Genomic DNA, 26,059 nt, shown 5'->3' with positions numbered 1-26,059 from the left:
TCCTTCATTTCATAGATTTTAAGAGCAAAGAACCATATTCTCCACCCTTCATTGCCTCATTAATCCACTGACCAGATGATCCCATTTTCAGTTTATCCCCAAGGCAACTCTCACTCTTTTCAGAAATATTCTCTTTGTCCTACTTACCCTCCCCCAACTGCCCCGTAACTTGATGCTAACATGCTTCCTCTCCTTCCCAGTTTGAACTTGAAATATTGACTCGTTTCTCTTTATGCAAATACTGTCTAACCTGCTGTTTCTAATGTTTTGCGATCTTGATCCTGGCTAAGGCAATATTGGTTCATTTAACTTTTAATCAACCTTTGAGAATCACCAGTGAGAGAGACCTTGACATTTGTGAGGATGGCGTACAATAGGCTGATACGCGAGGATGTGCTGGAACTTCTGAAAAACATTAGGATAGATCAGTCACCAAGGCTGGGTGAGATATATCCAAGGTTAATATGGGAAGAGAGGGAAGAGATTGCTGTGCCTTTGGCAATGATCTTTGTGTCCTCACTGGCCACAGGAGTAGTGCCAGATGATTGGAGAGTGGCTAATGTTGTTCCTTTATTCAAGAAAGGGAGTAGTGATAACCCTTGGAATTACAGACCAGTGAGTCTTACTTCAGTGGTGGGCAAACTATTGGAGAGGATTCTTAGACACAGGACTTATGAGCATATGGAGAAGCATAGGCTGATTAGAGACAGTCAGCATGGCTTTCTGAGGGGCAGGTCATGCCTCACGAGCCTGATTGAATCTTTTGAGGATGTTGTCACATTGATGAAGGTAGAGCAGTGGATGTGGTGTACATGGAAATTAGTAAGGCATTTGATAAGGTTCCTCATGGCAGACTCATTCAGAAAGTCAGGTAGCATGGGATCCAGGGAAACTTGGCTGTGTGGATTCAGAATTGGCTCACCTATAGAAGACAAAGGGTGGTGGTAGTAGATGGAGTGTATTCTGACTGGAGATCAGTGACCAGTGGTGTTCCGCAGGGATCTGTTCTGGGACCCCCGCTCTTTGTGATTTTAATAACTGACTTGGATGAGGATGTGAAAGGGTGGGTTAGTAGGTTTGCAGATGACACAAAGCTTGGTGGTGTTGTGGATAGTGTAGAAGGTTGCTGTAGGTTACAACAGGACATTGATAGGATGCAGAGCTGGACTGAGAAGTGGCAGATGGAGTTCAACCCAGAAAAGTGTGAAGTGATACACTTCAGAAGATCAAATTTGAAAGCAGAATACAAGGTTAATGGCAGGAATCTTAGCAGTGTGGAAAAGCAGAGGGATCATAAGGTCCACATCCATAGATCCCTCAAGATTGCTACGCAGGTTGATAGAGGTGTACAAGATGATAAGAGGAATAGATCAAGAGGACAGTCAAAGACTTTTTCCCCAGGGCAAAAATGGCTAACATGAGGGGGTATAATTTTAAGGTGATTGGAGGAAGGTTTATGGGGGATGTCAGAGATAAGTTTTTTTTTACACAGAGAGTGGTGGGTGCATGGAATGCACTGCCAGCAGAGGTGGTGGAGGCAGATACATTAGGGATATTTAAGGAACTCTTAGATAACCACATGAATAATGGAAAAATGGAGGGCTACGTGGGAGGGAAGGGTTAGATAGGTCTTAGAACAGGGTAAAATGTTGGCACAACACCGTGGGCCGAAGGGCCTGTACTGTGCTGTAATGTTCTTTAGGTGATTAGTTGGGGTTTGAATTCATTTCTGATACAGCACTCCAGACTTTGCACAGAATTTTACAAACTTCATATCCCTAGAATTACCAGTGGCCTTCTTTCCATCTAGCTTCATCTCTCCTACCATCAAAGCTTCTTTAAACATAACTCGTTGAATTTCAGTCGCCTCCCCTAACCTCCCTTCTTCTGTTAGCTTGCCTGTAATTGTGAAGCATCTTGGGATATTTCTGGACCTTTTTGGCATTATATAATTAAAAGCTATATCAATATCATATTTTAAGATACTGGAGGATATTTGGTATGCTAAGGTAATAAAGTGCCTTATTAAACAAAATAACTTACAAACAAGGAATGAAGCATTTTATTTTCCAGCCTGTTCCATCTTCACTATGTAATACTGAGAATGGATGGTCACATGGTACAATTCTCAAATGAGTACACACCCAATATTACACAAACAATATAATGCTAGAGAAGTCGTTGGCTGGTTGCACATTTTTCTTTGCTTTTTATGTCATTAGGCATAACTCAGAGCTGTATTACAAAACAAGGCAACATTTTTGTCAGGAATTGATGACTCACCTGTCACAATAAGAAATGCATCATTTAAATATGGACATTTAGTCAAACACCATGTGGTGCTGATTTGGGAATATACACCTCAATGAGTTATTTGTGGCTGATACATCAATTCACTGTGGTGCATTCCAGTCTGAAAAAACTTCAGAGTTTAGGGTTGCCAATACTCCCAGTTTATCTGGGGGTGTCAGAAAATAGTGGACACAGCTGCATGCAACTCCAGAGAAAACACCATCAGGAGTTTTTTAAAAAGTGCTTTGATCTGGTTTTCTTTGAACATCTTTGGTCCTTAGTGACACGATTACTGAAGATGAGAAAACATAGTTATTTGAGCAGGCATAGCTACTTCAGTTGAGCGATCCTCCATGTGTATGGCCGGCCTGAGTAGGCAATCCTATCAACAATACATTCAAATAGAGACATGCCGAGCATATTCTTTACAGAATATACTCTTTGGATATGCTTTGAAAACCAGAAAAGCTGCAGATGCTGGAAATCTAAAATAAAAACAGAAAATGATGGAAATACTCAGAATGTCAATCGCATCCATGGAAAGAGAAACAAAGTTAACGTTTCAGGTCGAAGACCCATCTGACAACGTTCTGACAAAGGGTCTTCAATCTGAGACAATAACTCTGTTTTTCTTACCACATATGCAGTCTGACCTGCATTTTCTTTTTTTTAATCTTTTTGGATTTGCAGTCTGATCTTGCAGCAGTAACTAGAACATTCCAAAAGGCAATGCACTGCAGTACTAAGCCATATCTCTCATTTTAATTTGAACATACAGTGCAGATATTATCACTGTCCTTATATCATTGGATTATTGTGTGCAGAAATTCAGTTACAAAATTTAAACAAGGCATTTGACCAAAGTTGTATATTTGCCAAAGATGCCAAATGCTTTCTTCTGTTAAATACAATCTGCCCATATCAATATTAAGAACAATGCATAATCACAAAGATCTAATATTTATGATCATCTTTGGACATTTGTTGAATGAGTTGTAAAATTGTCCCAGAAGCTGCTATTTTAGAGTTTCTTCAGTACTCTATCATAGGATGCACTTTTATGCTGTCAAGAAGAAATTGTGTGATGGCAGTATTACAAAGAACCAGCATAAATAATAACCTCTCTTTTCCCTTCACAGTGGCTGACTGGCCTGCTGTGTAATTCCAACTGTTCATGTTTTTGTTTTCCACAAGCACTGGTTACATAATTTATGGAAGAATATTTCTGCTAACATTACTGATGGATTAACCTACCACATAGCTTGCGATGCATTATGTACTAATGGGATGCAAAGTGATGCACCATGAAATGAACATTGGAATATTTCAGTTTGCTTTGTAAATAGGATATAAACCAATGCATAGTTTAAAGGCTTGGCAGCTATTTGAGAACTAAATCCAACTTCAACTTTCAAAATTACAGTGATTATTAACAATACAACACAGTATCAGAGACTTTCGATTAACTAAGCCATTTAAAAATACACAAAGCAGATCTGGAAGAAAAGCAGATGCCTACACTACTGGACAATGATGAGACACGTTAACTCTAATCGCTACTGGATTATGTGAGCCTCTCAGCTCATGTACATCTGAAGATAGAATGCATTTATACCCTTAATGAGTTCTCACATCTTCAAATGCATTACTTTTCAATCAATGGCTCAAAAATGTGCATAGCATTCTTTTTTCCTCTAGGTGTGTTTTCTCTGTAAGTGTGGATATTTCTCCCTTGGAGTTTCTGTGAATGGTGTCCTGACCTTGACAAAATGAAATATGTTGGTGTGACAAGCTGTGTTTGTGAGCATACTTATTCCTTCCCTGCAATCCCAAATGGCCTCCATGGGAGTGGTTAGTGCTTGTTGTTATTTTATGCTATTACTCCTGCCCCTACTGATGTTCGCAAGGCTAAGGAGAACATGGAAAACCATTTGAATGCAGTGGGATGATCCTGATCCAACCACAGCCATAGAATTTTGAAAGATAAACATTGCTTCCTTTGTTTGTGATGAAAGACACTTAATTATTACACAGAAATCATCACAGTCTAGCTGAACTGGGTCTATTAAAACACCTTTCAAGAATAATGATGGTCACTGTCCATGCATAGACATATTATTGCACAGTTGCTCACTACACTTCTCAGCTTCACTCATGTACTGATAAACTCAGCAATCTGAATTTGTGTTTCAGCCATCAGCACCCATCGCTCTTCTTGGAAGGCAGTCAACAGAATGAGTCTTTGCAATTGTCACTGGCCCATATCCCCTTCTCATATTAGATTGTCTTGAGCTTGCACAAACTCCAAAAGTACTAAGGAATGGCTGAAGCATGTAATCTCAAAATTGCAGCCTCACAGAAAGATGGATTACAGCCTCTGTTAAACTAACAGAGAGCAAGCGACACTTGGAGTGACACAGGGACCGAGATATTCAATGACAAAGCCTTCATAGATTAATATCCCAGAGTGCAATTTAAGGTGCGATATTTATTCTGATTGTCAATCTTCTCTCTTGTTCATTTTAGTTTGACTCGTACACGAACATGTTGAAGAGGAAAACCATTTTCTAAAAATGGTGTTCATAGAAAGTTTAAATTCCACAGTTGTGCAATTCTATTATGAAATTATTGGATAGAAGAGTTCAATTAAAAATGGTTTCTGGTTGCTATTTCAATATTCTTCAAATTATAGTGGAACCCAGGGGAAGCATTTAAAATCTATTTGAACTCCTAACTCTTTGAAGCATAATTTCCATTATGAATCAATATTTCAATATTACATGGCAACTAAGTTTTGAAATGTTGATCATCTCCAGGGAAATCAACCCTATTCTGAAAACTACCTTAAAGATCACCAATCAAACAGTGCATATTCACATACATATATTCCATTCGAAGTGTAATACATCAAAGTTTTGCTAGTAGTAACATTTAGAAACCACCTATCTGTGAAGAGCAACTGCAAATTGTCCCAATGCTGCCATTATAAACAAATTCATTGTATTGTGTTACAGCAATAACCCTGCAAGACTCAAAATTGCAAAACTACCACCTTGAACCTATATTCTTTGACAACTCATATTGAATAAGATCAACAACACTCATAAAATTGCAATGCCTTGGAAAAATATGTATACTTCAAGCCCCAGAAACGTTCATCACACTAACATATCTATCTAGGATCCACAATTGGTCTGCAAGAACAATGATATATGTTGGAGTTTAAGGTAATAATCAATGGTATACATTAGAACTGCAAAGTTGGAATCAATTATATACACGAGGCTATCAGTTGTGGTGAATGACTTATACCAGTGCTGTCAGCTTCAAGAAGGTAATCGTTATATGCATCAGAACTGGAAAGCAGATGCCAATGACATACATTGATCTCATTTGGGGCTGTAAGGTAGATCTTAATGTCATGGACAATAATTGCATTACCACAATGCGCTGTTTGGGACACAGATAAACCATGGTACTGTGGTAACAGGAATGGCGGTCCTTGTTACCATGTAGATTCCATGGCAAATTGCTCTAAATGTGGCAGAAAATTCAAATAAAATTTCTCCATAATACCAATACAACACTTTCACCAAAATGCTGGAGGAACTCAGCCGGTCAGGCAGCATCTATGGAGGGAAATAAACAGTCAACATTTTGGGCTGAGACCCTTCATCAGGACTGGAAAGGAAGATGGCAAAAGCCAGAATAAAATGGTAGGGGGAGCACACATAGGCAGGGGATAGGTGAGTCCAGGTGAGAGGGGCAAGGTAGGTGGGTGGAGGAGGGGAGATGAAAGGGGATGATGTGAGAAGCTGTGAGGTGATAGGTTGAAGAGGAAAAGGGCTGAAGAAAGAATCCAATAGGAGAATACAGTGGACCATGGAATAAAGGGAAGGAGGTGGGCAACCAGAGGGAGGTGATGGGCAGGTCATGAGGGCGGGGAAGTGGAAAGAGAAGGGGGGTGAAGAGGCCACAGGAATGAGGGAATAGGCTGAGCAGATGGTTCAGCAGTAGAATAGTGCAGTGCTAGAATCCTGTCTACTCACTGGAGATGAGATGGTATATCCTAATATCATGAAATGCACTTAACTCACCCCGTGTCTACCTACTAGTATGAATCTGGCTCTGCAGTGAATAAATTTGAAGCAAGTAGATTCAGCAGCTGGCAGATTAGAGTAACCACATATACCAGATGCACAGATTTCCCCAAAATTGGAATGTAAATCCATATACAGAGCAGGATCTGTGCCCATTGGCCTACACTCATTCTCAGTCTGCCTTCTATTCAAATGAAATATTCTCATCATTAATTACAAATCTTTCCATTGTTTCCTCCTCCTACATCTATACAACTCTCTCTAGCTGTATAACCTCATGAGATCTATCACCCCTCCAATTCTCCCCTCTTAGGCATCCCTGATTTTCATCTCTTCACCAATGGAGAACATGCTTCCAACTGCCTTGATCACAAACTAAAATTCCTTTGCCAAACCTCTCCATATTGGTACCTTTCTCTCCTCTTTCCTCATTGAAACTTGCATCCTCAGTCAAGGATGTAGGTTTGAATAAGGGAGAATGAAGTGAGATATTTGTAGGATTAATGTAAATGGGTGCTTGATGGTCAGTGTGGACTTGGTGGATTGAAGAGCCTGTTTCTATGCTGTATATCTCTAAACCTCTTTAGGACTTTATGGCCTGTTCCTATGTCTCCTTTGTTAGCTTGGTGTCAAATTTCATCTGGTAATACTACTGTGAAGTGTACTGGAATCTACTCAAGCTTACAACCCAATGGTATGAATAGTGAATTTTCCAATTTCAGGTGACGCACAACCCTTGTGTTCTCCTCCCACACACTCACCTGTCCCCCTCGGTTTCTTTTCCCTTTTGTTCACCTTTCCCATCCCCTCCCCCACCTGGTTCCATCTGCCCATCATCTCCCTCCTCATCCGATTCCACCTACCACCTATGTCCCAGCCCTCCCTCATACTGCTATATGCTTGCAATGTTTCTGCTTCCTTCTCAATCCTGATGCAGGGTCTCGATCCAAGACATCAACTTACACCCATTGCAGGGCTCTTTCTGGAGTATAATAAATCAAAACAAATCTTGATTAATGCAGAATAAGTATCAAGAGAACAAAGTCTGTGACTGGACAGATATCATCCGTCTACACAAGCCTATGACTCTACCTACCTGTTGCATTGCTGAGCTTGAATGAGACCATCTTGTCGGGTATGTTACAAACATTTCTGACTGACGCAATGCAACTATAATTTGCATAATCCTTGGGCCGAAGATTCTTCAATTTCAGGATCTTTATTTCACCCTGTGTAGAAAACAGTCATTGATTTAAAATTTGCTGAGGTACAACTGAGGGGAAAAATAGTCCAAAAGCACAATGGAAATCAGTATTGGTTAAAGTACAATAACCAAAGCTGTTAAGTGAGGTTTTGAGATGGACAGGGTAGAAGCAATACCCAATAATTTGAAATCTTTATAGTGTGAAAGTATTCTTCAAATAATCACATCTCAGATTTCAAAAAAGATGCAACTCTTAGTTCAATTCATAGAGTAATGCCTTTAAATCAAAGTCATAGTAGAGTTTATTGTCATATGCACAAGTACATGTATGCACAGGTGCAATGAAAAGCTTACTTGCAGCAGCATCACAGGCACGGGCACAAAGTTCACTACTTAATCTGATGGCCCACAAAAAAAAACAGAATTGGTGAAAACATAGTTAAAAATAATTATGATTGTTTTCATCCTGAAATATGCACAAAAATCTTACTTGGCTATTTCCTGATAGCAGCTACCTCTGCAGCTCAGGGACAATAACTGTGTCGTTGTCACACTAACCCTTGGGAATGAGTCAAGACCTTAGAGAGCACATGGGTGCCACAGTATAGCAACATAAAAGTTTGCCAAGGATTTGAGGGAAAATGGAGTGAAGGAGGTTGACATGGCACCCCCCTGTGTGGCTGGGCATCCCCTCACAATGATGTGGCCTGATCTATTCCCCTGTAGCAAACAGACACAAGCCACTTTGAGGTGAGTTCATCAAAGGTGTAGTGCTATGATCACTGTCAGTAATGCTTGTGGACAAAATTGGAGCACAGAAAAATGAAATCTACAGGAGTCCATGGTCAAAAGATCAGTGCCTTTAATTTGTATCTACTAAATATGTCATCTTTAACAGCCAATTTCTGTTCATAAATATGGAAAAGGCCATTGTACACTGAATGATGTCAACGAAGATGCATCTTGCACCAAGCAATTATCAGATGTGTAAAGTGACATGCACAGGCCAATTTTCCCATTTGACCCAAAAATGATTGCTAGCCTGGTCTAACATGTGTAAAATGTATTTTGTGTGTAAATTTTAAATAAGACAACATACAAAAGGATCTAATTTTAAAGCACATTAGAATTACATTTGAATTTGATCCCATTTAATTCAATCAGGCTGACTAGTGGAAGTCAGCAACTATACTCATCCAGAACCACAGTTTTGTCATTTGGAGAAAGATAATGTTAGTTATTATTAAACTTCTAATGTTAGTGTTACTTTGAATAGTATTGTACCCAATACCTTGCCCTCCCAACCCCATCAATCAATGGTCTCCATTTTCAAATCAAAATATATCAGTTTCCCTTAATAATCCAATAGTGAACTAAAAAGTTATGTCAAAGGTAGAATAACCTGGGACTCCAATACATTGATCTCCAATTCTTTACCATCTAACTAATGTTCAGCTGTTCATACAATTCCAACATCTATGTCCTGACTGTAATTGTTTCATTGGGCAACCAGCACCTAATTTTATTTGTCCTTCTTACAATATAACTGTCAAGTTCTCTATCTTCAAGTGTGAGAACAGCACCCAGATGCAAGACTTCAAATTTCTACTTGGCTGGAAGGGGTAGTTGGTGAAATATTCGTTCTTCCTTCCTTCTTGCTTGAATGTATCACTACATGACCACAATAGCAATTTGAGTCTATTATGATAATCTGCTGGCCTTATTGTGTCAAACGTGAACATTGTATATTTTAGCAAGGAACTAAATTATGACACAACCCATAAAACATTTGACCATTTGAGGTTCAACCACAATTTGCAAAATATTTATGAATGGCAGTGATTATCTATCAAGTGCAGACTACATAATAATCCAAGGTGCTATTTTCCCTGTGTAATGCTTCAAATAGTGTGCAAATTTTATCCCAGAATGTCAAGATTTCAAAGGTACAATTTTTCTAGATATACTCAAATTGAATTCTGTTGTAAAATTTCACCATAACAGCATGCATTGAGAAGAGTTAAAATAATGCTGATAAAGCTAATCAGTTGTATGGTTTCAAGAAAGTAGATATGCAGTTACTTAGTATTTTGAACAGAAAAAGATATCACAGATAATTATCCCAGTTAAGCTGAAGTTCAAGAGCAGTTGATGATTAGGATTGCTCATCTCGTATAAAAATATTGGAAACACTCAGCAGTTCAGGGCATTTTCCAGAGAGAAAGGTAGAGTTAATGCTTCATTCGACAATTCTGATACAGAGTCATTGGCTTGAAGCATTAATTCTATATATTTCTCTCTGCCAAGGCTGTTTGATCTGCTACCAGTTATTTATTTTCATTTTACATTATGCAGAATCTGCAAAATTTTATATTCAACCTTGCCTGGCAACTCCTAACACCCCCCCCCCCCCCCCCCCCCCCACCATTTAAGACTAGAACCATATATTAGGATTGAAATTTGCTGCAATATTTCTCAGCTCATTTACCTGTGGTTTGAAAATGGAGAATAATTTACAAATTGACCCTGATTCATGAAACAGCTGTGTTTTGGTTTGTATTATGTTCCGGGATCTATCTAGGTTCAAGAAGTGAATCATTTCAATTGTCAAATTGGGTTAGTGTGAATAAGACACTAATAGAAATTTCAACTCCAGAGCAGAAATCTGAGAGAAGAAGCTAAATGCGTGATCCTCCGGGACCACTGGAACCCACCATCCCTTAGGTGAGGAACTGGAGAGGAGAGTTCTAGGGTGATACAGCCCTTTATGTTACTAGAATTCATGCACCTCTGCTTTCAGAAGCCTCTGCTTCTGTTCTTGCTGATTTTACTAGTTGGACAAGTAGGTCACATAAACCCCCAATTTGCACACCACACTCACTTTAAAATTTGTCATTATTCCTTTGTTGTTGCTGGATCCAAGTTCTGGAATTCCCTTCCCAACAGTACAGTGAGTGTACCTTTACCAGAAGGACTGCAGCAGTTCATGAGTATAAATGGATTCACTAATGGATGGATAATAAATATCTGGATAAATGGATACACCAATGGAGTATAAAAGGGAAGTTTTGCTGCAACTATATAGGGCATTAGACCACTGCATACAGTTTCACTCTTTTTATTTTAAGAATTTACATATATTAGAGGTAGTTCAGAGAAGGTTCACTCAGTTGATTCCTGGAATGAACAGGCTGTTTTAGGAGGAAAGGTTGAGCAGATTGGGCCTAAATAGAAGAATAACAAGTAATCTTACTGAAACATGAAGTTCTGAGTAAGATTGACAGGATAGATGCTGAGAGGATGTTCTCCCTCTTTGAGCCAATGAGGCTATCTAGAACCAAGGGGCAGAATAAGGAGTTTCAGATGGGGGTGGGGGGGAGGGGGGAGCTGCAAATGTCTTTCTTGTCTTGGGATTTGAATGTTTGAATTCTCTACCCCAGAGTTCTGAAGCATGAGTCATTGGATATATTCAAGGCTAAGTGGGATACATTTTTGGACTATTGGGAAATAAAGGACTATGAGCAACAAACAGGAAAGTAGGGTTGAGGCCAAGACCAGAGAAATGATGATATTATTGAACAATGGTGCAGCCATAAAGTTCTGTTTGGCCTACTCTTGTTCTTTTTCTTTACGTTATTATCCCCAAGCCAAAAAAGCTCAGCACCTTAGGAGATCACAGTCTGATATAAAATAACTCACTGTAGAAACAGTAGAGAATTAATGATTAGGGTTGGGGTCATGTGTAAAATTCCAATCCACAATCCTTAAACCAATTCAGTTAAGTCCAATAAAAATAAAAATTTAAAAAACTTCCACTGTAAAGTGAAATCTTTTCATTTCTGCTTTATCCTCAGCTCCCTATCACTTGAGAAGTATTAAAATTAAAACAGTTATGTTGCAAGGCATTCTAAAATGTAGAAAAATGCTCCAAAAATCAGTAAAACATTTAACTGTAATGTTAGAATATCTCATTCTTAGCACCATCCAATAAAGAACCTTTTTTTAGAACAAACAATAAAATGTAATATTCAGATTAAAGATAGGGCCTGCAAGAACTTGACAAACTTGTATTTAAATTGACAAAGAATTTTCTCTGCAGCCCGGCCGAGTGGTTGCAGATAATTTTTCAACTCAAGCACTAAATTCATAACACTAACGATTCTGTATTTTTTTAATGTTAATTTGACTATCAAAACAAAAGATGTAATTATATGTTAATCCAATTTGCCATATTATTTATTCTACTGTAAGCACAACTTCACAGTCTGAACTGCAAATTAAATTTGGTCGACAAAGTGACATCTGGGTGCAGATGTTTTTCTAAATTGCAAGTCGAAATATAAAGCTGACAGCTGGAGCAGGTCTGACGAACTGCAATTCTGGGTGTAGCTGAATGCTGCAATTTTTAACTAAATTATAGTGGTGGGACCTTCCTTTGAATCAATGAAATCTAAAATCTAGATGAGTAACCAATACCATGAAAGCCATAATAATGGGTTTATAGTGCATACCCTCACAATTCATTCCCCACAATCAAGAACACATTATAACACATAATTTGTCACACAACAATAAGCCTCTCTTCAGTCTCATTTTTATCAAATGGACAAGCTGATTAATAAAGGGGAATTCAGTAGCAAGTTGAACACAGACTAGAAAAAATAAATAAGCACTGAGTAGTCCGTATCTATCCTTCCATGTTCACCTACGCCAGGCCATGAACACAATCTGATCTATTTCCCAATGCATAATTAAGTGGACATATCACAGGTCAAAAAGAATGTTTTACTCATGGATCACTGAGGCACATTGCAGTTGGGAAACAAATCCCCTTTGTTTGCAACACAGTTTGAGCTTGTGTTGATGCCATAGTGTTATTAAGGAAGAGAGAAATCTGCAAATGAATGAAATCCATCCTTGAGGAAAATTAATCTTCTGACCGTATTTAAACAATTCCAATGAAGCTAAAATAAAGGGAACTTTAATATTTGCCTTACATAGCATTAAAGCAGAATGAAACAAAATTAGAGCACTGAGATATTTAATTTTCACCTACCAGCACAAGCAGTGTCACAGGATTTCCATTGTGCTTTGTATTTTTATTAAGCAAAATAGAAAGATTTCGAATGATAGTACCTTTCATTAACTTAAGGCATCTCAGAATGTTTTTCAGTCAATGGAAAAGCTTTTGAAGTGTACTCATTACAGCAATGTGCGAGATATGACAGCTAAATTGTGCACAAGAAGCCCCAACAAAAGGAATTATGATTATAAATGAATTGTTTATGCAATGATGTCTGAGGGATAAACATTGGGCTGGATATCTTTTCATCTTTAAAAATAATGCCAGGAGCTTGGAAGGAGTAAATAAGAAGAACATTAACAGACAGGGCAAAAACCAAGGGGTATACAGTAGATTGAAGGTTATTGAAAAGAGGATAGAGGGTGGGTGAGGTAAAAGTCTTTCATCCAGAGGATGGTAAGGGTCTGGAACTCATTGTCTAAAAGCAAAATAGAAACAGGAACCTTCATCATACTTAAACAGGATGTGGACATGCGCTTGAAAATCTGTGACCTGTAGGTCCACGGCCCTAGTGCTGGAAGGTGGGAACAGGTTGGGAAGCACTTGTTCCCAACCAGAAATAAATACAATGGGCTGAATAGTCTCCTCTATCATAATGCTCTATTAATCTTTTACATCCAAACACAAATGGAGACTTGACTACCTGTCTCATTTGTTTCACTTGTTCAGCACCACACTGGAATGTCAGCTTAGAATTTTGCACTCAGGTCAATGAAATGCAATTTAAACCTACAACCTTCTGAATCACAGGCAATTATGCCAGAAACTGGGCCATGAATGACACTGCTGTAATTTGTGGAAAAGTAGTTTTCACGTTATTTTGCACCATGGCACTATATTTCCATAAGCAAAACATGAAGTCTTATTTTACAGTTGGTGTATACGATTGGATTGTTAGGAAGTTAATGTGGGACATCTATGGACAGACTATCATCTGAAGACCCAGAATGAATTACGGGGAGGTTGAATGGAATGTTTATCAGCCATTGGAGCTTCAATCGCAAAACTATGTCCACCACAGCATTAATAGTGAAATGATATTTGGATACCTTGGTGTTGTGAGAAATCCACATGGATGTCACATGACAGTAACGACACTGGCTCCCGTTGACTGGAGGACAGCATTGTTCCTCTGATCGGAAGTGATACTATTGTCAATCAATCACCCACCCCTCAGGTGTGAGAGTACCTTTTGCATCTGAACCTGCCTGACCAGTACCCTTTGTCTCTGAACCTGCTTGACCATTGGTTGTGGCAGGAACCTTTGTCTTTGACTCCCACACCATTGGCTCGTTCAAATCATAACAGTGAGGCTCCACCCAGCCTCCCAGCACCATAAGAAGGGCTGTGTCCACTAGCCCTCCCTCTTTTGACGACCCCAGGAGTAGTGAGACAATGCTGCAGAGATCATTGGTAAGAGTGCATCACCACATGGTCAGGGAGTGTTCCACTCAGACTCCGGGTAGTATTAGAGCCAATGCTAGTGTGGGACGGGCATTGAAGTGTTATATCCTGAAGTTGTACATTGTTACTGTGTGCTTGTGTGTATTTGTGTGTGTGTGTGAGTGTGTTTTACCCCAGTTGCGCTTCCCCTCTCGTGTTCGTGGTATCCTCTTTGTGAGTGAGCGTGTGTCTGTTCCCATCCATTCTGTCCCGCGTTTGCCTTTGTGATTAAACTAGTTTTGGTCTACAAAGCTCATTTCCAGAGTCCTTGATCCTTAAGACAGTTAAAAGAACGATTTCACACAACACTTGGTCATAGGTATAAAATTTTATAACGTACCTGGGTAAAAAATGGCTCATAGATTTCAACCCCCTTGTCTGATCCTTGTGACAGAATTTCTCTCCCTCGACGCCAACTATATCGGACAGGAGGATTGGAATTGACTGAACACCTAAGGAACACAGTCCTTTCAAAGTAAAACTGTTCCTTTGCTTCACCTATACTTTGATGTACGGTCAGCACAGGGTCATCCAAATCTGGAAAAGACAAACAAAAACTGAAGTTTAGTGTCAACCACTTCTAATATTGTAAGTGAACTTTAAATCTTAGTTGATAGACAGAAAATCTAGTCTTGATTTCAGAGGTTGAGAACTTGTGCCTCTGCTACTGAAATACGGCAATTGGATGTGTAACTGATTTTCATCTTCCACAACTCTTATGTATTCATCAAGATGAATAATGCCAAATGATAACTAAGATATATTGTACTTCACGCCAATCCACTGCCAGATAACAAGTTCCCTGAATCCTGCGTCTGTGAAAGAATATATAGGATGTATCAACATCATACCAGATACTCCATTGCTTTTCTGATTGGATTTGCTGTTTCGTATCCTGCTAGAGTGCTGTTGGTAAAAGCCAAATTGTGAAGGTACAAACAGAAGAAATTTCCTTCTAACATGAGCATACACATATAGAACCAGAACAATCTGGATACATTATGGAGAATTTTATCACTTAAAAACAAGTGTGTTCAGATCAAGTGAGAGGACAAATATGAAGGAAATCTCAAACTGAACCCATCTCAAATTGAACCTATCCACTTCCAGTTTTAACAAAGGGTAGTTGGCCAACCCACTCTCAGGAGATGGTTTAGCCATTCATGTACTTTGATGAGACTGTGCTCCTTGGATTTTGTTCTATCAATTACGCTTTTTAATCCTGGCAGTTGGATACCTTGGATGTCAGGAAACTTAACTAATAAAAGAGAGGTAAGGACAATTGCATGGAATAGTTTAAAAGGCAAGGAATAGCCACTGTGATAAGACTATTGAATGGTTCCCTTATACAATGAGATGGACTCTGACCTCACAATCTACCTTGTTGAGACCTTGCACCTTATCGTCTACCTGCACTGCACTTCCTCTGTAGCTGTGACACTTTACTCTGTACTGTTATTGTTTTACCTGTTTCACCTCAATGCATTCTGTACCAACTCAATGTAACTGCACTGTGTAATGAATTGATCTGTACGATCGGTATGCAAGCCAAGTTTTTCACTGTACCTCAGTACAAGTGACAATAATAAACCAATACCAATTATAGCATGCTTCCCACTGGCTCAGCGAGAAAGCCTGTTAATACCTCCAATGATCAGACCTCTAAATGATCTGATGCCCTCTTGATTTTCTCCCTCAATCCTTTTTTCCCCACGATCCATTAACACTAGCTGGTGGTGAATGACAACCTGCTCTACATCCAGGCAGCCTTTCAGTATGGCAGGCCATGGTTATCAGACTGATTCCAAAGATATTAATCAGGTCCCACTGTTAAACTGACCAGGATCACTGAAACCTGTGCTTCTTGATCCTTGACTGCAGATCCAATATTGTCTCCAAGCCAATATCAGGGTGATATAATTTGCAGGAACACAAAATTGTAGTATGCTTATAAAAACAAAGGAACTCAAACAGAGGATTCAGAAAACAATTGAGGACTTAAATTACATGTTCCCATTCAAGTGATGACAATTTTCTTCAGCCAAAACAAAATAGAGGAGGGAGTGATCACTTCAAACCTCTCTGCTGGAAGTTGGTATTAAAGAGTATCACAAGTGAAGTCAACAATAATCTTTATTTAATGTTAAATGCTGAGGTTAAGCTGAAAGGACAGACTATCAAAATGCAAAAACAGAATAAAGGAAGAAAATGTGGCATATGGCATCTTATTCGAGGTTTTACTAAAGAGCAACACAGCCATTGCATTCGTATAACAAGGACTAGCATTGTCCCTCAGCCTTGTTTGAAATCACCATCTTTCAGGTAATTAAAATGTATTGCTGATTACAATTGATAAGAAGACTTTGAGTAACTTTTTAGCATGTCTAATTATTCAACAGAGGAAACAGATAGTAATTAAAGAGAGTTGGCAAACAACAACATGCAGCTGAAACACTTAGTTACTCGTCATTACTTGTATATCAAAGGCACTGCAAGTCATTCTAGACTGATGGCTAATGCACAAAACTTGTGGCAGTACAGTATATTAAAAATAGAATACTGTGTTCTTCCAATAATCAAGTAGCGTACTAAAGAGATGAGTGTTCACCTCATTACACAAGAATCACAGGTTTCACTTCGATCTGGCAGCCTATTGTGAGAAGTATAATTACAAATTCTTGGTCAGGTTGCACCTCATTTAACTGCAATGTTTCACACTGTGGGAAGATGAAGCACCATCACTTCCCTGTCCCTATGTAATAATTTGTGATTTCTTTATTATATTTTTTCACAACGTAAGACAGACATTCCAAGTGTGTTTTGGTCAGCAGTATCTTGACAGGAAGCTCACTGCATTCATGGCAGGACAGCCTGGTTGCAGTCTGTTTAACAGCAGGTTTTGAACATTAGCTAAACAACTTACTGGGCTTTTGAAAGGGAATGAATATTTCATTTGTTAACCTTAACTTTCATCGATCTATCAATACATTGATGGTTGTTGCATTAAATTGGAACACAGAATATTGCAAAGTTAAATAAAAGAAGAAACCTTTGAGTAAAAAAAAGATTTTATTTGTTATAACATCTCCCAACTGGTTTGTTTATGCTACACTTCAGAGTTTTAAGCAAATAGCACGAGGAAGCATATCTCAACACTGGTGCACCTCAAGGCTATGTCCTCAGCCATCTACTCTACTCCCTATACACTCATGACTGGGTGGCCAGATTCTGCTCTAACTCCATCTACAAGTTTGCAGATGATACCACCGTTGTAGGCCGTATCTCAAACAGCGATGAGTCGGAGTACAGGAAGGAGATAGAGAGCTTAGTGGAATGGTGTCATGACAACAACCTTTCCCTCAATGTCAACAAAACAAAAGAGCTGGTCATTGACTTCAGGAAAGGGGCGGTGTACATACACCTGTCTACATTCATGGTGCTGAGATCGAGAGGGTTGACAGCTTCAAGTTCCTGGGAGTGAACATGACCAACAACCTGTCCTGGACAAACCACGTGGATGCCATGGCCAAGAAAGCTCACCAGCGCCTCTAATTCCTCAGGAGGCTAAAGAAATTTGGTTTGTCCCCTTTGACTCTCACCAATTTTTACCGATGCACCATAGAAAGCATCCTATCAGGATGTATCACAGCTTGATACAGCAACTGCTCTGCCCAAGACTGCAAGAAGCTGCAGAGAGTTGTGGACACAGCCCAGTGGATTACAGACACCAGTCTCCCCTCCTTGGACTCTGTCTTTACCTCTCGTTGCCTTGGTGTAGCAGCCAGCATAATCAAAGACCCCATCCACCCAGGACATTCTCTCTTCTCTCCTCTTCCATCGGGTAGAAGATACAGGAGCCTGAAGGCACGTACCACCAGACTTAAGGACAGCTTCTACCCCACTGTGATAAGACTATTGAACAGTTCCCTTATATGATGAGATGGACTATGACCTCACGATCTACCTTGTTGTGACCTTGCACCTTATTGCACTGCACTTTCTCTGTAGCTGTGACACTTTACTCTGCACTGTTATTGTTTTTTGTTACCTGTACTACATCAATGCACTCTGTACTAACTTAATGTAACTGTACTGTGTAATGAATTGATCTGTAAGATCGGTTTGTAAGACAAGTTTTTCACTGTACCTTGGTACAAGTGACAATAATAAACCAATACCAATCAGACATTGTTTTATAATTTTTTTTACAAGATTTGTTTATTAGTCACATGTACATCGAAACACACAGTGAAATGCATCTTTGCATAGAGTGTTCTGGGGGTAGCCTGCAAGTGTTGCCACACTTCCAGTGCCAACATAGCATGCCCACAACTTCCTAAACCATATGACTTTTTGGAATGTGGAAGGAAACCGGAGCACCCAGAGGAAATCCACACAGACACGGGGAGAACGTACAAACTCCTTACAGGCAGCAGCCGGAATTGAACCCAGGTCACTGGCGCTGTAATAGTGTTACGCTAACTGCTACACTACCGCGCCTGCCCTAATACAACCCAGGCATCAAGTTACGTGTTTAAAAAAGTGCAATTTAAAACTTATGGTAAGTGACTAAACACCAAAAATCAATGAAATATGGAGCTTACAAAAAGTGAGAAAAACATACTTAAAAAAATACTGATTATTACTAAGTCTGAACATAATTGACTCATACCAAGGAAATGTTTTTTTTAAAGTAATCAGTCACAGAGGTAATTCTAACATTAAACGTAGATTGATTGACTTGCAATGCATTAATAAAACTATGAATTATAAAAAATGCATTAAAATTATGAAAAACAACCCAAATCTCATCCTAGTTTGCATTACATGAATAAAGCTTCTTGATTCCACTGAAAAGCTCCTTGAAATGTACACAGGGGAAAAGTTTTCAGTGCAAATCTATCAATTAAATATTACATTATGGTTAGATTGATTTAAAATTCCAATCTTAGAAATAAGATGAATGACTCATCTAACATTGCTGTTTCTGTACAGCAGCTTTACATACGTATGAAACAAAAGACATTTTGTTTTTAATTTTCCATTTTCCTCATCACCTCATCCTATCACTTCATTAACCCCCGATAAATTAATTTACCTTAGGTTTCCTGTATCTTTATACTGAGGTGGATAGCAGAACTGTTCATGCGCTGATTTCAGAATCATTGTATCATTCATTAGCTGTACACAAAAGTGAAAGGTCCTGCATTCCCAATTTCATTCTGAGAAGATATATACACAATCTAAAATGGAATGCTAAAACGTTCCTGACAATGTTATTTTAGAGATTTTTTATCATCTCTTCCTTCAGTAAATATGCCATTAAGTGATAATCCCTCAGGTAGCAGTTTAAAGACAAACACATGTTTAAGTTTGAACAATAGCTCCCAATGTCTTAATATTGAACATAACACTGAACTTAATATTGCTGCAACTTTAGAACACTGGCAGTTCTTACTCTGCAGGGAACTGGGGACTTTTTCTGCATGACACAGTGAATGACTGCAAATGAACAAATTAATGATTCTTCAGTGCCATTGTGGGATTTGAACTTAGTTCTGGATCTCAGGTGCAGAGCTCTAGATTACTGTCCTAGTACCTTAACCACCATGATATTGTACACATTATGTTATGTTATTTGCCACTTAGAATCATAGAACCTTAAAGCACAAAAGATCAAATGGCCTCTCTTGCATGCACCCACTCTGAAAGAATTTTTTGATAGAATCCCATATTGTTGCCTTTCCCAATAACTCTTCAATTTAGTTCTCTTCCATTATATGGCTCAATTGTCTTTCCAAAGTTATGATGATATCTCTACCCTTTTTGGTAATGGGTGCCAGATCAGAATAACCAGAAACATGGAGACATTTCTCATCATTTCCCCTCTATTTCTTTTACCAGTCATTCAAAATCAAAGACCTCTAGTTACTGACCCAACTGTCGAAGAAAATAGTTACCCATTTGGTGAGTCAAAAGTTCTGGTGATTTGTAATTACAGCTCCACTTTTGGAGAGTAATCCCAGTGTCTCCAATCTCCCCACATATTCCTGTTAAACCTCCTGTGTACCCTCCCTGAGACCTTGACTCCTTCTTAAAGTGTGGTCTCCAGAACTGTGCACAATATTCCAGGTAAGGCCCAACAGAATTACGTAAATATTACCGTGATTTCTTTTTGATCTTGAATGTCCCAATTTACAATCTCCTGCATTTAACCACCATCTCAGCTTGTCCATTTACTTGTCAGTCCAAGCCAAAATGCTAGCCAGATGAGCATGGACTGTTTCATCACCTAAGAAGCCAAGTACTGAGCTGAGCATTGTACAAGTATTAACGAAGAGCACGGTTCTGACCTTCTGATGAAAGGACAGTTACTGATGAAGCAAGAGTGTTGGCTCCAGAACTTTGTCCTGAGGTACTCAACTCCTTCCATTCCAATTACAATCTTCCCAAATTGTACAAAATGTACTGTTAATTATTAAATTGCCATGTAATTAGTTAAGACTTATTTCTTATTAAATGTGCAATCAAGATATAATAGTGATGAATCCTTCATTGTTTTCAGCACTTTGAATGCATTGAGTGCACTGACAGTTAATGCTCATACTGTTGTCAAAATCGACTCAAGGGGATAAATTACCTAGTACACTAATAATATCCTTGAGTTTATGCTGATCAAGACTCTTCAGCTTTATGCCCATCCAGGTTCTTTGCTTTTTAATGGTGGCAACATTAAATCTTACCCATGTTTTAATTGCCTGGCCTTATCTATATTGTGATCATCAAATCCGACATGTAATGGTGCAACGACAGTTGCAATGTAAATGCTGCACATTGAAAGTCATCGATTTCTGTCTTATCTACTTCTTGATTGCCAAACGTATCTACAATGTGATTGTGGAGCAATTCAGTCTCTGCAATGCCTCGACTGCTGAACTAACAATCAGCTTCAACAGTTTTTAAGGACGAGAGGAAGATTCTGTGAGAAGGCGCTCAGAAGATACGAGTAAGGACTGAGTGCTGAAGATGCAGCAGAGGGAGTGAGGAAAAGCGCATGGGTTGTGACTAAAGGGCTGCAGGTGGAAATTTGTAGAATCATAGAGTTGGAACAAATACAATTGATGGGCGGGACAGGAGATCAAATTTATTTCAGTGGGGTTTACCAATGGGAGTTATATTGCAAAAAGTACTATTTTCTATCCAATAGAATATCAAGAAATACAGGTGTCTTGTATATGGTTCAGACTAAAGGGGCTAAGAGACCACAAAAAATGGCAAGGAAGAGGAGTTGGAATATGGATAGGGAATTCATACATAGGAAAAAGTTAAGGATGGACAGTGAAATCAGGCAACAGCTGAGATGGAGAATGAGAAATTATTTAACCCAGAAACAAAGAATGGAAGGAAGGAAACTATGGATCGAGATTTTAAGTTAAGATAAGCGAGATAGAGGCATGGATGTACCCAAAGGAGGAGATGGAGAAATCACAGAACAAAGAACAGTACAGCACAGGAACAAGCCCACTGGCCCACAATGTCCACGTCAAACACGATGCCGAATTTAAGCTAAATCTCTTCTGCCTATACATGATCCATAACCCTCCATTCCCTGCACATTACGTGTCTAACAGCTTCTTAAGTGCCACTATCATACCTGCTTCCATCACTCCCCCCAGCAGCTCATTCTAGGCACCTATCACCATTCCCTGTGTAAAAAAACATGCCCCACACATCTCCTTTAAACTAACCCCCATCCTCCCAAAGTGCAATTTCATGATATGAGACCACACTTTGACCCCCGTGGGCAGGGAAGACAACAAGAAAGCTTCATCAGGTGTGAAGGCTTCCTGGCACATGTTCCAGGCTCCTGCTCCTTTGTTCTGAGGCTATCTCTGCAGCTGAGGCTCTGCCCTCTGTTCCACGTCAGATGAGATCATTTTGTAGTTGGCAGACAGTCTTAACAATAAATACGAGCTGGAGAGGAAGAAACCAACAGATAGAGATCATCTAAATTCTTCAATTAGAATACATCTCATGTCCATTACATGGATGATTTCTGGCGATTTTTAGATAAAAATGATACTATTCATAGAAATTGTAGTTATTTGGCTATTAGTACATGCATTTCAGAGAATTAATCATGCACAAAATAGATCAGTTCACTTAAACAGTAGTGTCTCCCATTTAATTATTTGAGTTCTTTCCTTCCATTATTTCTGATCCAATCTCTTTAATTTAACACCATTATTTGCACAAGGTAATTAGATCTTGCTTTTAAAATTGATTCCTCTCTATTTATTTGTACAAACTACTCTTTGTTTAAACAACTTTGAGGCAATGTTCCAGTTGGAATATCATGTGCATATGGGGATATTTAACATTACTCATCTGCCACTTAAATACTTTGAACAAATGAAATAGAATGAAGGAGGCACAGTTCAATCAGCAGACCAAGAAAATACAGGTGATCAAAGAATTCCCAAGGCCTTGGAGAAAATTCAATCAAAAAAGTGCCAATTCTGTTGGAAATGAGCTGAGCCAAACTGTTTGCATCCACTCCAAGCTGAGATTCTGACCCCTACATCCTCTGCTTAACAAAGGCCATCTGCTTACACCTCCATAACATTACCTAAATTTACCCATCAGACTGTCCTGCTGAGACCCTATATCCATGGTATTGTTACCACCAGTACTGACTATTCCAACGTTCTCCTGGGTAGCCATCCATATGAAATTATTCATAAACATCAGCACACAAAACCATATACCCACTGCTTCATTGTTCTTGCTGGCTCACATTAATTGCCAGCCACTGAGACCACTTATTCCTACTCCTGGCATCGCCCTTCCAATATCTGGAATTCTCCAGCAGTTTGATCACAGCCCTTGTACATCCCCTTCCTTCTAGCACATAGCTCCCTTTGCTGCATAATCAATGACTTTGCTTTCTGTGTCTCAAATTCCATATTGTGGAATCCCCTTCATTAACCCCTGACTCTTCACCTCTTTCTCCAATTTAAGACCCTCCTGGAAACTCTTATTATTTGTCCATATCGCCTTCGCTTAGCATCTTGCTTTTCTCCCCACAATGCCTCAGTGAATCACCTCAGATTTGCTTCTACATTAAAAATTGCTCTGTACACTGTACCTGTCAGCATAATAACAGAGAATTTTTTTCCCATCAGCCTCCTGATGCCCTGTTGAACCAACCTTGTGAAGAAACTGCAACAAAGAACAAGACTTTTATTGTATAGATCATAGAAGATGATTTCCCTGTCATTGTGGTAGAAATTTTGAAGCAGGTTTATGAATATATACTCAAGGGATGAATTGATTTGAACACAGGTCTATCTACAACATGGAGTCATTTCTTCACAAACAGTATGAGTTATCTACCAACTAAGGTTGCAGATATAAAGGACATCAGAACTGTTAAGCACAACATCCTAAAGTACAATTTCAGATGCTGATGTGGCCAGCAAGACTATTTCATTGTGTTTACATTACCACTGTGAAAAAGGAGGGGGTCGTATTTTGGTTTTAAATGACAGCTATTCAAAGTGGGTGAGATCAAACATGGGCATAGAATTGAGAAATTATGCTCTTTCTTTGAAATAACTGGTCTGCCTTTATAAGACATCAGAAAATGGGTCCAATAGTTAGATCCTTTTGGCTTGAACAATTATCAATGAGTTATGATATAAGGCACTATTCACTTCTCCTTCAAATGGGGAAGCAGAAAAGTCAGTTCATACAGTGAAGGAGACATCGAAAAAACAAGTCCTGGAGTAATGAATCAAACGTGACCATGAAACATCAGCTATTGGAGGGTTGCACTGAGGAGGGAGAATTACTGGAGACTAGTAGAAGGTTGCAGAAAAAAAGCATGGGAGATTCACCAGGGGATTAAAGTGGGGAGAAGCAAAACTAGAGTCTTGTGGAGGTTGCAAAGAGGGAGCAACGCTGGTGACTTACAGTGAGAGAACCACAACACCAGGCTGCAGTGGAGAGGGGGCTACACCAGACTCTAGAGGAGAGCTACAGGGTGGAAGGGAAAATCACTGGAGTCTAGTGGAAGGCAGCAGAAGGGTGAGAGCACCATTAGATTCTATAGAGTGTTGCAATGCAGAGGGTGGGCAAGACTGAACTCTTGTGGAAAATTGCAGAAGACAACAGGAGGTTGTGAAGGTGGCAAAGGAAATGGGGCAGTCTGAAGGGTGGTAGTGGGGAGAGTGGGGCTACACTACAGTCTGTAGAGTGTTGTAGTGGAGGGAGTGGGCCTATACTGAAGCCCATGGAGGGCTGGAGTGAGGAGAATGGGCCTCTACTGGTGCCTGTGGAGGGTTGTAATGGGGAAGATAAGGACCACACTGGAGTCTGTAGGGACGCAGTAGAAAGGGTGGAGTAATACTGAAGTTTGTAAAGGGTTGCAGTGGGGAGGCAACAACACTCCCTGCAAATAATTCAACCAAAATCAAAATCTGCCTATCCAAATCCACTGCAGGAAATAAATGAAAAGGAAACCTTCAATTTTTCTCTTTTTTTTTCACAGCCCAACTCCAGGTGATGTTCAAGTGTAAATGTATTAATTGTAGATCATTCTTTGTGACAACAATGGAAAATGTTTAAGTCAGGTGCTTTGTTTGCCTGAAGGTGACTTACTTACTTGATGTACCTCATTCAGAAATGATAGGCTGATACAAATGCATACAGTACGCTTCATCCAGACAGTGTGAATGGGAAAGCCAAGGGTAAAAGAAATTGAGCCCTGATTTATATTGCAGACCAATTATAAATTAAGCCTCTTTTGCTGAGAATTTTGTCTGTGAGTCAGAGGTTACAGGTTCATAGACTCACTTTGGAGTCTTAAGCTTGTTGACAAGCCATGGACTACCAGAAGTGTGCTGCAGTGCTTCAGGTGCCATCTTTTCGATGAGACATTAAGCCAGAGCCTCATCTGGCATCTTTGATGGATGTAAAATCCATCATACTATTTTGTTCCAGAACATTGGATACCATCCCTCAAAGAACATCGCTTCAGAAAATAAAGATAATCTGGTCATTATCATGATGTTATTTGTGCTATTTCAAGTCCCAGTGATTACATGTCAAAAGTGTTCAATGCATAAATTACATTGTGACATGCAAAGGGTGTGAAAAGTGCTACATAATTCAAGACCTTTGTTAAGGTTCATATATTGTTGTGTCCCTTATGCCTCCTTGTTTAAGCTTTTTGTTAGGATGATTTGAAACTATACATCATTTAAATGGCATCAATTCAAATAAAACAAAAACACATACTCCAAGTAAACAAATTCAAAACATACCGAAATCAGGTTCCAAAATAAAACAATGCAAAAGACCCAGACCAATATATTCACCCAGCAAGAACCAATAAAGGTATATGGCATTTGTGTTAAAATTGAAAATTAAATGCTGATTAGCTGGAACAGCAATAGCTGTTTAATTAATTTGAATATCCTCTGGCAAGATAGGAGACTGTGCTTCTGAGAGTGGGTGGGGAAGGGAAGTACCTCTCAAAGTACAACTTTCAAAATCAAATTGTTGGAAGTTGAGACTCTATTGTGCTCTGCTGCTTGTCTGTTAGTCAACCAATATGCAAAATGCATAATCTTTTAATAATGTACAATACAACTTTGAATGACTCATTGCAACAAGTATCTCTCAAACACAAATCAGGACAATTTGCATGCGATTTCTGCTCACAGATTTGGTTGTAAATTTAATGTTACTTGTTGAAGGATCAATAGGTGTATCTTTAAAATCCCAGGTGAATTGGTCAATGTTCACCAAAGCTACAGTATAGAATTTCTTTCCAATGTTTCAAAATGTAGAAAAACCTTTTGAAAAGATAACTTGTTATCTCTTTTCATTGTCTGCCTGAAAGGAAGGCTCAATTGCTGTAAAGGAGTCCTG

General features: G+C 39.1%; 1 protein-coding gene across 1 annotated transcript in view; it reads right to left on the bottom strand.

The window, feature by feature from the left end:
* The window catches only part of mdga2a (MAM domain containing glycosylphosphatidylinositol anchor 2a), a 652,262-nt gene that overhangs the window by 373,675 nt on the left and 252,528 nt on the right, over positions 1–26,059 (bottom strand). Inside the window, exons 5-6 of the mRNA XM_052017769.1 lie at positions 14,463–14,659; positions 7,489–7,621 (exon numbers count right to left, since the gene is read on the bottom strand). Of these exons, the coding sequence (XP_051873729.1) occupies positions 7,489–7,621; positions 14,463–14,659 (330 nt within the window). The remainder of the gene's footprint in view (positions 1–7,488; positions 7,622–14,462; positions 14,660–26,059) is intronic.

Source organism: Pristis pectinata, chromosome 1, assembly GCF_009764475.1.
Source record: "Pristis pectinata isolate sPriPec2 chromosome 1, sPriPec2.1.pri, whole genome shotgun sequence".
Lineage (NCBI taxonomy): Eukaryota > Metazoa > Chordata > Chondrichthyes > Rhinopristiformes > Pristidae > Pristis > Pristis pectinata.
The sequence above is the reverse complement of the archived record's forward strand: the minus strand, read 5'-3'. Positions and strand labels throughout refer to the sequence as shown.